Source organism: Talpa europaea, assembly GCF_964194135.1.
Source record: "Talpa europaea genome assembly, chromosome: X".
Lineage (NCBI taxonomy): Eukaryota > Metazoa > Chordata > Mammalia > Eulipotyphla > Talpidae > Talpa > Talpa europaea.
This window is the reverse complement of record NC_140081.1, coordinates 36,007,284-36,022,165: the sequence shown is the minus strand read 5'-3', so window position 1 is coordinate 36,022,165 and position 14,882 is coordinate 36,007,284. Positions and strand designations below refer to the sequence as shown.

General features: G+C 39.3%; 1 protein-coding gene across 3 annotated transcripts in view; it reads left to right on the top strand.

Annotated features, from left to right (window-relative positions):
- PHF8 (PHD finger protein 8) overlaps positions 1 to 14,882 on the top strand; it is a gene marked incomplete at both ends in the record, with an annotated part of 180,995 nt that overhangs the window by 107,443 nt on the left and 58,670 nt on the right. For 2 of the 3 annotated variants that reach the window (XM_084258613.1, XM_084258611.1), the window contains 4 exons: positions 1,329 to 1,507; positions 1,806 to 1,891; positions 2,699 to 2,832; positions 3,444 to 3,757. In XM_084258613.1, coding sequence (XP_084114739.1) covers positions 1,329 to 1,507; positions 1,806 to 1,891; positions 2,699 to 2,832; positions 3,444 to 3,757 — 713 coding nt within the window. Of the gene's footprint in view, positions 1 to 1,328; positions 1,508 to 1,805; positions 1,892 to 2,698; positions 2,833 to 3,406; positions 3,758 to 14,882 lie in introns of all 3 variants that reach the window. The other variant, XM_084258612.1, reaches the window with a different exon arrangement.

Genomic DNA, 14,882 nt, shown 5'->3' with positions numbered 1-14,882 from the left:
GTGTACATGTTTTAGTTTCTTAGTAAAATTTTGGTTCATGTAATAGCTGTATGTACAACTTTTTAAGAAGTAGCCAAATTTTATTCCAAAGTGTCTACCATTTTGTATTTTCGCCACCAATGATGACTTTTTCTGGATAGTGGCTAACACACTTGTTACTGTCTATTTTGTTTTTTTTTTTTTCATTATAGCCATTTTGATATCTGTAAAGTGGTATCTCATTGGTTTGTGGTTTTGATTTATACTTCCCTGATGACAGTGAACATCTTTTTGTATAATCATTGGCCACTTGTTTATCATCTTTAGGGAAATGTCTATGAGATCTTTTGCTCATTTTTTTTTGGGGGGGGAGGGTTTTGATTACTGTTTCAATTTCACTGCTTGTAATTGATCTGTTTAGGTGTTCTATTTCTTCTTTATCTAGCTTTGGGTGGTTGTAAAGTTGTAGGAATTTGTCCATCTCTTCTAGATTGTTGAGCTTGTTTGCATATAACTGTTCATAGTAGTTTCTGATTATTTTGATTTCTGCTGTGTTGTGATTTCTCCTCTTTTATTTGTGATCCTATTTATTTGTGCTTTCTTTTGCCCATTTTTTAATTGAATTACTTTATTACTGATTCAAAAGGGTTCTTTTAAAATTCTGGATATGATTCCTTTACCAGAAAAAGGATTTGCAAATATTTCTTCCCAGTCTGAGGCTTATCTTTACATTTTCTGCATTGTGTCTTTTGAATCACAAAAGTTTTGAATTTTACCTAATCCCATGTTACAAGAAAAGTATGTATTTTCTTCTAGAAGCTTTATAGTTCTAACTTTTACATTTTGTCTGCTCCATTTTGAGTTAATTTTTGTGTATGATGTGAGGGAAGAGTCTACATTCATTTCTTTGCATGTGATATCCAGTTACCTCAGCGCTAATTGTTGAAAAGATCATTCTTTTCCCCACTGAATTGCCTTGGCACCTTTGTCAGAATTCAGTTGGCCATGAAGTTAAGAGTTTAGTTCTAAACTCTCACTTCTGTTTCATTGATAGATTTCTTCACCCTTATGCCAATATTACACTACCTTGATGACTTTAGTTTTGTAGTGAACAGTGAAATTGAATGGTGTAAGTCCTTCAACTTAGTTCCTTTTCAAAATTTGTTGTGGGCATGTCCAGTCCTTTGTGTGTCCATATATATTTTACTATCAACTTACTAATTTCTACCAAAAAAACTAGCTGGATTTGGGTAGGGATTGCCTTGAATCTATAGAGCAGTTAAGGAAAATTGCCATCTTAACAATATTGAGTATGACTTTTTGTTTTTTTTATTTTCTCCTCTTTCTAGTACCAAGAGGATGAAAAACTTATCAAAGTCTCGGCGAGCCAAGATTGCAAAGAAGGCAGATAAGGCTAGGCTGGTGGCGGAACAGGTGATGGGGAATGAATTCGATTTGGATTCAGATGATGAACTGCAGATTGACGAGAGATTGGGAAAGGAGAAGGCGACCCTGATAATAAGACCAAGTGTGTACTTGTTCTTTCTCTTTCCTGACCTACCCATTTCAAATTTGTTTTTGAGCCCCTTAATAGACTCAAGATCTTAGACTTGAGCTTATTGACATTCTAGTTTACCAGCTCTGTCAGCCTCTATGTGTCCTTTGCTCTAGAGATTGCTCTATTTATATGTAAATTCTTTTTATATGTTAATTCTTAAGCTCCCTAAATTAGTTGCCTGTCATCTTTGCTTTAGGAAAATTATAGTCTTATTTTCATTTTCCCCTGGGTATTTGGCTCATGGTAAGTACATTCCATTGTTTTCTAGAATTTCCCAGAAAGTTGCCACGTGCGAAGCCTTGCTCTGACCCCAACCGAGTTCGTGAACCAGGAGAAGTTGAGTTTGATATTGAGGTAGGAACCTGCCCTATGTTTAGTCTTCTGTCCATTCTGGTTTCAGAGACAGAAGACAGATTGTCATTCTAGTTTGGGTAAAAAAAAAAAGACATCCTATGTAGTTAATTCCTAAAATATTAAGTGAAAGATTGTCTTCTAAGTGCTGCTGAGCATACAAAATGCACCATTGTATTTTAAATTAAATATATATATATTTAATTTTTAAAGATTTATTTTTATTTATTATGCATACAAGAACTGGGGTGTGGGCAGAGGTTCAGGGGTTGACAGGATTCACCAGAGACAGAGTGGGGAGCAGAACAGGCGGATCTACTGAAATGTACTGCTGAGGGGAGCAGCAGGAGAGACAGGAGAGGTCTGCTGCACCATGTGGGTTAGCTCCCTGGCCAGGGATTGAACTCTTGTCACAGTGGTTGGTGATAGCTTGATAATGTGGAGACTTTAACCCCTTGTACCACCAGGGAGGCCCAAATGAAATATTTTAAAAATTTTTATATACAGAGTAGAATAGAAAGCAGTGGTTATAGAAGATAGAGTATCCAGTTTAGAATATCTAATTGTGAGCTAATACAAATTATTTAACTTCTGAGCTTTAACTTTCTTATCTGTAAAATGGAACTTCTGATACATACCTCACAAAGATACTATGGTGACTGAGGTGAAAGAATGACTATTCTGTTTAATACTTGTTTTATACCTGGTGCTTAGACTACAGCAATATCCGGAGTGAGACTGTGAGCCCTGTATTGGGCCCTTACCAGACCAATCGTCGGCACTTGAGGTGAAATCCTTTTTCCCCAACAGGAGGACTATACAACAGATGAGGACATGGTAGAAGGGGTTGAAGGCAAGCTTGGGAATGGGAGTGGAGCTGGTGGAATTCTTGATCTGCTGAAGGCCAGCAGGCAGGTGGGGGGACCTGACTATGCTGCCCTTGCGTAAGTACTAGCTTTTATCTTTCCTTTCCGGATGATCAGACAGTACCACCCTCCCCACCCCTCCCCACCCCTCCACACCCCTGCCCAAAGGGCTAGGTCAATCAGCTGATGTTTGTCAATTCATTTAAAGGGGTAAAGAATTTGCCAGGCCATTTGGGCTGAAAGAGTTAAGTAGCCATAAAATCTGTCATAAGATCCTTGAGATCTGACAGAGAAAGAGACTACACTGATTTTAAGGGGAATCAGTTTGGGATACTTGAAAAGTTCAAAAAGGGACTAGAAAAGGCAGAGAAGAATAGGCCTTTTCTGGATTCTGTTAACAAATGAATGAGTGAAGCTTGGATTAAAAAGGTGGGGAGATATGCCTATCTTTTTGCCATCTTGCCTGCTTTCTATGGAGAGACTTGAGACAGGAAGGGACAGACTTTTTGATAAAAACAAACTTCGATACTATCTTGATCCTTGGTTTAATTTGAGAGAACTTGGGATGGTTCTCTCTTCTTCTGCAATGACCCCCACAATTGTTGTTCTTCCTGCCTTACTATTCCAATGACCAGTTTCCTCTGCCAGGTAGAGAAACATCCTCAGCATTTCTTCTCTGTCGCTTGCAGTGAGGCCCCTGCCTCTCCCAGCACTCAGGAGGCTATCCAGGGCATGCTGTGTATGGCCAACCTGCAATCCTCATCGTCTTCACCGGCTACCTCCAGTCTGCAGGCCTGGTGGACGGGGGCCCAGGACCGGAGTAGTGGGAGTTCCAGCAGTGGTGTGGGCACAGTGTCTAGCAGTCCTGCTTCCCAGCGCACCCCAGGAAAGCGGCCTATCAAGCGGCCAGCATACTGGAGAACTGAGAGTGAGGAGGAGGAGGAAAACGCCAGTCTGGATGAACAGGACAGCTTGGGAGCATGCTTCAAGGATGCAGAGTATAGTAAGAACAGCTGATCACTTGGGTCCAGGCCAGAAGAGCTTCCCCTAGCCCCAGTCCCTATTCAAAGAATCCTGTAGTGACCAAAGGCCTGGCCTTAAGCCTAATACTTTATTTCTGAGCCATATTTTCTTAATGTGTAAAATGGTGATATTGCATGGTTTGATATAATTAGATGCTTTTTGCATGGCACCTAGCACAGTGTCTTCCTCATGGGAGATCTCAGTGGGCTTTTTCTTTTAAGACATGACTTGTTTTTTTAAAAACTAAGATTTATTGAATAGTGCAGTATATAAAGCATTTTTTATATAGTTCAGCTGACTTTAATGTGGGTTCGTTTTAATATTATTTTTAAAAAATTAATGTTTATTGACTAAAATTAGAACATGGCAGAGAGTAAAAATTCCATTTGACTAACACTTTTCACTCTCTGAGTAAGATTACCTAGAAGTAACCTTAGTTATTAGTTTGCTATGTACCTTTCATTTTCTTGTATTTATACCCATATGTACGCATAGATTGAGGTGTAATTTTGTTTAGTGTGTATGAGTCTACAACTTGGTGTGTGGATTTCTTTCAACATCAGTACATCAATGATATCTACCTGCTGCGTAGTAGTCTATAGCATAGATGTACCATCATACATTTAACCATTCTCTCCTTATTTAGATTTAGGTTTTATCTGATAATTTAGTATTATTAACAATGCTGTAATGTAAGTTCTTGCAAATTGCCTTTTGTGCCCACATGCCAATTAACATTTCTCTAGGGTTGCTGGGGCTGCTGGGTTGAAGGGGATATACAAAGTTAATGATAGTTTGTTAACTATATTAGATAGTGCCTAATTCCCCTCCAAAAGGGACAGTATATGAGCAGTGCATGAAAACTACCTATTTCTTCACAACCTAACCAGCAATGAATCTTTTTTTAAATTTTATTTTATATATTTTTTACATCATTCTTCAATTTTGTAGAAGGTATACTTTCTCGTCTTGGTTATAGTCCCCTGTGAAATTCCCACTACCAATTCACCCATGTACCATCACCATAGTGCCTTGCACTCTTCCCACCCATGTTTTGATCCTAAGCCCCTCACCCCACCCCACCCCCCGTAGAATGTCTCTGATTAATAGTTGCCAGTTAATTTTGATATTTACTTTATTATAATTACTTTTTTCCTGATCCCTTATTTGGATCCTCTACAATCCTCTTAAAAGTGAAACCATCCAATATTTTTCGTTTTCTTTCTGGCTTTGTTCACTGAGCATGATCCCTTCCTGCTCCATCCATGTTTCTGCAAATGGCATGAGTTTATCTTTTTTAATTTGCTGAGTAATATTCCATTGTGTATATGTACCACATCTTCTTGATCCTGTCATCTATTTTGGGGCATTTGGGATGTTTCCATAGCTCACTTACAGTTAATGTTTTTGTATCCTTTGGGTAGATACGTAGGAGTGGAATTGCTGGATCATATGGAAGCTCCATTTTTAGCAGTTTGAGGAACCTCCAAAAAAGCTTTCCATAGTGGCTGCACCAGTATGCATTCCCACCAGCAGTATAGGAGAGTTACTTTTTCTCCATGTCCTTGCCAACAATTGTTGTTGCTAGTTATTTTAATATGTGCCATTCTCACTGATTAGTTGTCTGTACATATGTGGGTTTATTTCTCAGTTTTCTATTCTGTTCCATTGGTCTATGTGTCTGTTCTTGTTCCAGTACCATGCAGTTTTGATTATTATGGCTTTGTTGTATAGTTTGAAGTCTGGGAGTGTGATAATCTCCATTCCCTTCCTTTTTAGTCAGGAGAGCTCTGGCTATTTGGGTTTTTTTTTTTTTTGTGGCTCCATATAAATTTCATCAATATTTGTTCTATTTCTTTAAAGAATGTCGTTGGAATTTTTATTGGAATAGCATTAAATCTGTAAATTGCCCTTGGTAGGATGGCCATTTTGATAATGTTAATTCTTTCAATCCATGAGGAAGGGATGACTTTCCATTTCTTTGTGTCTTCTTTTGTTTCTTTTAACAATGTTTTATAATTTTCTTTGTATAGTTCCTTTACCTCTTTTGCTAGGTTTATTCCCAAGTATTTGATTTTTTTGTTTCAGTTATAAAAGGGATGGTTTTCTTGATTTCTTCTTCTTCAGATTGATTGTTTGTGTATAGGAAGACTACTGATTTTTGTGTGTTGATTTTGTATCCTGCTATTTTACTAAACTGGTTGATTGTTTTGATTAGTTTTTCTGTGGAATTTTGGGGGTTCTCTAAATATAGTATCATATCATCTGCAAATAGTGATAGTTTTTCTTTCTCTATTTGGATTCCTTGTATGTCTTTCTCTTGTCTTATTGGTCCAGCTAGGACTTCCCATATTATATTAAAAGGCAGTGTTGAGAGTGGACATCCTTGTCTTGTGCCAGACCTTAACAGAAAGGCTTTCAGCTGTTCATGAGAATGATATTGTCTATGGTTTTGTCATTTACGGCCTTTATAATGTTAAGGTATGTTCCTTCTATCCCTAAAATTTCGAGGGCCATTATCATAAATGGATGTTGAACTTTGTCGAATGCTTTCTCAGCATCAATTGATATTATCATGTGGTTTTTATTTTTTGTTGTTGATGTGTTGGATTACGTTAATTGATTTTTGGGTGTTGAACCATCCTTGTGACCTTAGAATAAATCCTACTTGGTAGTGGTGAATTATCTTATTGATGCATTGTTGCATTCTGTTGGCTAGGATTTTATTGAGGATTTTTGCATCAGTGTTCATTAGAGAGAATGGCCTGCAGTTTTCTTTTTTGTGATGTCCTTGTTCACTTTGGTATTAGTGTAATGTTGACTTCATAAAACATGTTTGGTATTATCCCTTCCTTCTCAACTTTTTGAAACAGTTTGTGTAGGATAGGCACTAGTTCGTTTCTGAACTAGTAGAATTCATTTGTAAATCCATCTGGTTCTGGGTTTTTGTTTTGGGGGAGGGTTTTGATTACTGTTTCAGTTTCACTGCTTGTAATTCCTCTGTTTAGGTGATCTAATTCTTCTTTATCTAGCTTTGGATGATTGTAAAGTTGTAAGAATTTGTCCTTCTCTTCTAGATTGTTGAACTTGTTTGCATATAACTGTACATAGTGGTTTCTGATTATTCGTTTGCTTTCTGCTGTGTCTGTTGTGATGATCTCTTCTTTCATTTATGATCCTATTTATTTGTGCTTTTACCTATTTTATTGTGCTTTTTTTATTGTGATTTCTGCTATGTCTGTTGTGATGATCTGTTCTTTCATTTATGATCCTATTTATTTGTGCTGTTACCTATTTTATTGTGGTTTTTCTTTGTGAGGCTGCCCAGAAGTTTGTCTATTTTATTTTTTTGAAGAATCAACTTCTGGTTTCTTTGATCTTTTGGATTGTTTTCTTAACTTCTATTTCATTTATTTCAGCTTTGATTTTTATTATTTCTCTTCTTCTACTGGTTTTGGGTTTTTTTTTTTTTGTTGTTGTTGTTGTTCTTTTTCCAGTTCTTTAAGGTGGGAGATTAGGTTGTTCTGTTGAGTTCTTTATTGTTTCTTGATGTGAGCCTGTATTGCTATATATTTTTCTCTTATAACTGCTTTTGCTTTGTCCCATATGTTCTGGAGAGTTGTGTCCTCATTATCATTCTTCTCAAGGTATTTTTTAATTTCTTCTTTGATCTCCTCCTTTGATCTCCAATGGTTTTCCAGTTGTGTATTTAAATCTTTATGAGGTACTAGGATTCCTTGCCTTCTTTTCATGGTTTATTTCTAGATTGATTCCTTCATGGTCAGAGAAGATTTTGATCATTGATTACTTTTCTCATGTCATTCTTTTCCTTTTCTTCATTTAGTTTTTTAATCATAGTGATTTTAAATTCTCTTATCTGGCAGGCTGAGAAGTTCTTCCAGGTCATTGTTGTTGGATTCTGTTGGTTGGTTTTCTTTTTTGTGGTGTCTTCTTCTCCTGAGGGCCTGCTTGGTTGTTTGTATTTTTTCTTCTCCCTGATATTTGTTTTCTAATTTGTTCAATGTGTTGGGACACTGTGCTACTGGTTTTGGCGGGCATCTCTGGATTGCTCCTTCTAGGATATTGGGAACTGTGGCAAGACCAAGTTAAACACTGTTACACCAAAACTGCACAAGGGTAGTGATATTGTGGGTTTGTTGTTGGGTGCTATCTCTGAGAATCCCATCCCTCTATATTTACTCAGTTCCACAAGGGGATCTTGGATACCTGGCTTCATTTGTGGAGTTGTCCCTCTCTCCTTTTCCAAAGGGTATCATGGGTTCTCTGTCTTCCAACAATGGTGCAGAGGCTGTGCTTTCCTGGTGTGGTGCCCTCAGTTCACTTAAATGGCAGATCCTGTGCCCCAGTTCAGCTCGGTTTCACAGCTCAGGCAGGTGGTCCCTGGAGGCCTGCAGCAGTTTTGCTCAGTGTGCACTTTCCTACTGAGCCTGTTTTGGGCCCTCGCTCTCTGCCATCCTGAGAGTGGTTGTGGGTGTCCCTGACTTCCCCTGGTGGCACAGGGGCAGCACGTTCCTGGTATCCGCTGTTTACCTTGATGGCGGACCCGTGCCCCAGTTCAACTCAGTTCCACAGTTCAAATGGGTGGGCACCAGAGGCCTGCAGCAGCTTTGCTCAGCATGTACTTCCCTACTGAGCCTGTTTCAGGGCCCTTCCTCTCTCTGAGGGTTGTGGGGGTCCTTGACTTCCCCCAATGGTACATGGACCAGGCCTTCCTGGTATCCCCAGTTTACCTTTATGCAGCAGTAAATCTTAATGGCCTTTTTTGACTTTTGTTAATCCAGTGAAAAAAATGGATCTCAGTTTGTTTATGTATTTATTGGCTCTTTTATATCTTTTCCATGAATTACCTATTCCACCTTTCACATATTTTTCTATTGGGATTTTTTTTCTTACTGATTTATAGGAATTCTTTATTCTAGATATATTGGAGTGTTTTTTTATGTATTCTAGAAATGTCAATAAATGCTTTCTTTTAATCTGTTGCTTATGTTTAAATTTTATTTATGATGTCTTTTAGCATGTAAATTTCCATTTTTATAGTCATTTATGTCAATTTCTGATAGTTTTTGTATTTTATACCTTGTATAAGAATACCTTTTAATGTTTTCAACTAAGTCTTGTATAGAAGTTAAAATTTTAGCTTTTTTTCTGTAATTAAGTTTTTTGAATTATGGGAGTAGAATTCAACTTGATTAATTTCTATATAGTTATTTGTCCCAATATCAGTTATTGACTAGTTGATCATTATTTCCCTGGTGAAATTCCCATAGATATATAGATTTTTTTTCTACTCTATTCCAGCTCTGTCCCTTAATAGCCATGTGACCTTTGTCAAGTTAGTTGACCTTTCTGTGACAGTACCTACCTCATAGGTTGTTGTGAAGATTAAATATATGAAACTCCTAGAACATTGCCAGCATATGGTAAGCACTGTGTAATTATTAAATATTCCTAATATTATTCTGCTCCATAAAATAAATTGTTGATTCCTGTGGCCCTTCTGAGAACACAGATGCTGAGCAAGCCCATCATTTCTGAGCTAAGCCATGATTGGTTTTAGGAGCATGCCAAGTTCTCCTGGCAACCTATCCTACCTTTTGTAGTCTCATCTACCTACAACCTGGACATCTGGCCAGACTTGCTCTAACTAGTCCTCTCAGAACAAACACCTCAATCAGCCTCTGCTTTCTCCTCCCCTCCCTGATTTCCCTAGCAAAACTGGAAAGGCATTTTAGCAACAAGATACTGACCCGCTTGTTCTTATTTTTCCAGAATTTCTAGGCCATTATTGACCTTTTTCTAGTCAGATGGATTTTAGAATCATCTTGTCAAATTCTATGGAAAATCCTGTTGGATATTTTATTAGAATTGCATATCATTTGTAGATTAGTATATGGAGTCTGTCATCTTTCATCAGAGGCTTTTCTGATACAATGGGATATATGCATTCTTGAAAAACTTAATATCCTGTAAATATATATTCTAAAAATAATAGAACTTAACAAGAAAAAGAGGGTTAGGGGCATATACTGTAAAATTTTGAAGTCAGAACACCCAAATAATGATGTTCTAATAATCTCCAGCTAGAGCCCATTGACATCAGAGTTAATACATTCTTTGTAATCTTAAACCTTGGCCTCCAACTTTCTTCCAAATATAGGTTATTGAGGGTATTTGCCTAAGATCGATGCCTAGTCTTTAGCAATATTTTTTAAAACTAGAATGAAGTATCTTCACAACTTCATCTGCCCTCTCAGTCATCCTCCTCTACCACCAGAGCTTAATTTTATGGAAAACAGAGTTACATTTACTCTTCCTTTGCTAGGAGGCTTTATTGCAGGGTTTTTAGCTTTTGTCTTGTACGTTTTTTTTATGACTAAGACTTTCTAATTTTGAGAAAATACACCACTCATTGGTTAAAAGCAACATGCCAGACAAAATCGCTTTTGAACTACTGCAACTTCTGGATGGCATTGACATCATTCTGCTGTTTACCTTTTGGGTATGGCTTTATCTCTCCATTTTTTCAGGTTTTCTTGTATTTCTCTTCTTCAGTTTATTTCTTCAGTGTTTTTCTAGCATTTTAATTTTATAGTTTGATTCCTATTTGAAAGTGTCATCTTTTTACCTTACATTTTCCAATCGATTGTTGCTAGTATGCAGGAAAATAGTTGACTTTTCCTTCTCGATCCTATATTAGAGAGCCTTACTATATTCTTATTAGTTCTGTTGGTTGTTTTTTTTTTTTCAATTAATTGCTCTTAATTAACTATCCTCTATCTTAATTGCTAGGACTGCCTGAACAAGTTACCTTAAACTGGATGACTTAACAGAAATTTATCTTCTCACAGTTCTGGAGGCTGGAAGTCTAAGATCAAAAATGCTCACAGGGGCCTCCCCCGGTGGTACAGCAGTTGAGCGCTGGGCTGCGAAGCTGCCCGCAGCCTCTGCAGGACTGGTTCGATCCCTGGCCACTGGGGAGTGTCCCACATGGCACTACAGACCTCTCCTGCCACATCCACTGCTCCCCTCAGCAGTATATTCCGTCAGTCTGCCTGTTCTATTCCCCGCTCTGGCTCTGGTGAATTCTCTCACCCTCCCATGCTTCTGACTGTACCCAGTGCTTGTATAAATAAATAAATCTTTAAAAAAAAATGCTAACAGGATGGTTTCTCCTGAGACCTCTTTTTGGCTTACAGATGACCACCCTTTTAAATGCTTCTTCACGTGATCATCTCTCTTTTTTTTAAAGATTTATTTTTTTCTTATTTATTTATGCATACAAGAACTGGGTTGCAGGTCAGAGGATTCACGAGAGACAGAGTGAAGAGCAGAACAGGCAGAAGAACTGAAAACACTGTTGAGGGGAGAAGCGGACCAGACAGGAGAGATCTGCTGTGCCATGTGGGTCAGCTCCCTGGCTGGGGATCGAAATCGAACTCGTTCTGCAGTACTTTGCCAACAGTGCTGAAACTTACCCCCTTGCACCACCAGAGTGGCCGTTCATGTGATCATCTCTTTGTACACTTGTATCCCTCTCTATATCCTAATCTCTTCTTCTAAAAAGGACATAAGACTGGATTAGGGCCCACCCTAGTGACCTCATTTTAACTAAATTACCTCTTTAAAAAAGCCCTTTCTCCAAATCTAGTCATATTGAGATGTACTGGAATTAGTAACTTAACATACACATTTTGAAGTAACACAATTCGCCATAATACTCCATTAATTTTAGTATTCATAACTCTAGGTAAATCTAGTTTTATTACAGTGTTGCATAGTAATTAATGGTGATAGGAATCAACCTTGTGGTGTTTATGATATTATTTATTTTTTTAAATAATAAATTTTATTTTTATATTCCCCCATACAGTTGATCTCCTCATTAGTCCAGTGGTCTTCCAGTAGTGTGGTTTTTAATCTCCATGAGGTAGGAGAGTTCCTTGCCTTCTTTTTATGGTTTATTTCTAGTTTGATGCCTTCATGGTCAGCAAAGATGGTTGGTATGATTTCAATCTTGGTGTATCTGTTGATGTTTGTCTTGTGCCCCAGTATGTGATAGATCCTGGAGAATGATCCGTGTGCGCTTGAGAAAAATGTGTACTCCGTTTTTTTTGGGTTTAGTGTTCTATAGATGTCTGTTAAGCCCAAATGCTCTAGGTCCTTATTTAGAGCTTTAGTTTCGTTACTTATTTTTTGTCTTGTTGATCTATCCATTGTTGATAGTGGTGTGTTGAAGTCTCCCACTACGTATGTGTTTTCTCTGATGTCTGTTTTCAGAGAGGACAACAGTTGTCTGATATATTTTGGTGCTCCCTCGTTTGGTGCGTATATGTTAATGAGTGTTATTTCTCCTTGAAGTATTGTCCCCTTGATCATAATGTAGTGACCATTGGTGTCTCTTTTCATTTTTTTGAGGTTGAAGTGTGTTTTATGTGATATAAGTATAGCTGTTCCTGCTTTCTTTTTTGGTCCCTTTGCTTGTAGGATTGTTTTCCATCCTTTAACTTTGAGTCTATTTTTATCTTTTGTAGTTAAATGTGTTTCCTGGAGACAGCAAAAGGTGGTGTTTTGTTTCTTAATCCATTCTGCAACTCTGTGTTTTTTTATTGAAGAGTTTAGTCCATTTACATTTAGAGTTAATATTGATATGTTAGCATCTGTATTTGCCATTGTGTTTGTCTTTCCTTTGATTTTATTTATTTATTCTTTTAATAACTTTTTTTTTTGGTCTTCTTTCGTTTTTTTTTTTTTTTTTTTATAGAGGCATGCTTTATTTATTTGTTTGCTGGTTTGTTTGTTTGTTTTGTTTATACATGCACTGGGTACAGTCAGAAGCGCGGGAGGGTGAGAGAATTCACCAGAGCCAGAGCGGGGAGCAGAGCAGGCAGAAGGACCGAAGTACACTGCTGAGGGGAGCAGCGGGCGGCAGGAGAGGTCTGTACGCCATGTGGGACCCTCCTCTGGTGGCCGGGGAGCAGCCGGGGATCGAACCGGCGCCGCAGAGGCCGCGCGCAGTTTCGCAACCCAGCGCTCAACCGCTGCGCCACCGGGGAGGCCCCAGTCTTCTTTCGTTTTTATTCATCCCTCTGAGGTTCTAGCTTTAGGATTCCTTGTAGTATTTTTTGGAGTGGGGGTTTAGTTGTAATGAAATTCCAGAGTTTCTGTTTGTCTGGGAAGGTCCTTATTCTTTATTCATAGAGGAAGGAGTACTTGCGGGATAGAGTATTCTTGGTTGGCATCTGTTTTCTTGGAGTCTGTTGACTATGTCCCTCCACTCTCTCCTTGCCCGTAGTGTTTCTTCAGTGAAGTCTGATGTCAGCCTGATTGGTTTTCCTTTGAATGTTATCTGTTTCTTCCCTCTTGTCAGCTTTATTATTTTTTCCTTGTCCTGGATTTTTGGGAGCTTTACTATTATGTGTCTTGCTGTATTTTTCCTTTCGTCATGGAAGTTTGGTGTTCTTCTTGCTTCTTGTATATCAATTTTCAGCTCCTTCTTCGCATTTGGGAAGTTCTCTTCAATTATCTCCTGGAATATTTTCTCTGTTCCTACATCTCTCTCCTCTCCTTCTGGAATTCCTATAACTCTTATATTTCCTTTCCTCATGGAGTCAGATAGTTCCCGAAGTCTTTCTTCATTCTTTTTCCTTCGTACTTCTCTTTCCTTTTCTGTTTTGGTTCTTTTTATTTCTGTGTCTACAAGAGTACTTATTTGTTCTTCCATTTCATCTATTCTGCTTTCCTTGCTTTTCCCAGAGTTCTTTAGTTCCTGCATTAATTCTTTGATCTCCTGCATTTCTTTTACTTCCCTTTTTAGGTACTCAATTTCATTCTTCTGACCATTGTTTTCCCTCTTTAGGGACTCAATTTCCTTCTTCTGATCATTGTTTTCCTTTATGACTTCTGTCACTTTTTTAATCATGGCAATTTTAAATTCTCTTTCTGGAAGGCTCAGAAGTTCTTCCAAGTTACTGTCGTTGCAATCTCCGGGTGGTTTTCTTATTGTGGTGTGCTTCTTTCCTGAGGAGTTGTTAAGTTGCGTGTGGTTCTTCTACTCCCTACTGTCTGTTTTCTAATTTGTCGTATGCATTGGGACACTGTGTTGCTCGGACTGGCCGGCATCCTGGGTGAACTTCTCCGCTCCCCTCTGGCTCCTCCAGGAGCCATCTCTGGCTTCTGTGGGAGCTTTCTGCTGGTTTTAGGCAGTCTTTACTGAAGAAATGTCCCTGATCTAAAATGGTGATGCGGACGCAATCCCTGTGCATCTGTTCTCAGGCACACTCTTCTGCGCGCCCGGTCTGCCCCAGACGTGGGTGCCTTCTGCCCTTTTCAAAAAGTCTTTTCTTAAGAAATTTCCCTGTTCTATGGGGTGTTAGTGACTTTTTTTTCTGGTCGCTAGGTGGCGCCAGAGATCTCTCCTATTGTCCTTGGGGGGCTGCTTTTCGACGCCCCCCCCACCCTCCCCCCCGCGTGGGACAGGGAACAGAGCGAGAATGGTAGGGTAAACCTCAACGGCTTTGGGGTGCTGTGTCTGCCTTGTGCCCCACCGTCGTGGAGAACCCACGCCCCGAATTTCGTGCCCCAGGTCTCAGTTCCAAAGCCCTCAGGTCCAGGATGCGGGCTTTAGCCCAGTTCAGTGGTGCGGGAATGGCGCCTTTTGCACCCCGCTCCTGTGCCTGGGCACCTGGTTCCTGCTTACTCAATGAGGGACTTTCACCTCAGTGAGGGCCTCCGCGTGTCTCCCTGCAAGCCTAGGTCGCAGGCGCAGGGACCTTGGCAGCCGAGATCCCGATCCGTGTTTGCTTTTCAAGCGCGCGCGCCAAGCGCGCCGCTTTTCCGTGCAAGCTTACCGGCCGGCCTGGGGCTGTGTGCAGGTCTCCTCCAGAGTCTCTTTGTTCTCTAATGGCGCCCGGAGCAGTTCGCTCACAGCTGCGGCGAATCCTGCAGGGTTCTCCACAGCTCCCGTTCACGGGGCGTGGTGGCTGCAATAGTTCCTTTGCACTCACAGTCCCGCTTGCTGTGTAGTTTGTTCTTGTTGGTGGTTTTAGTTTTTTTCCTCCTCTCTGCTGGTCGGAGAGTGCCGA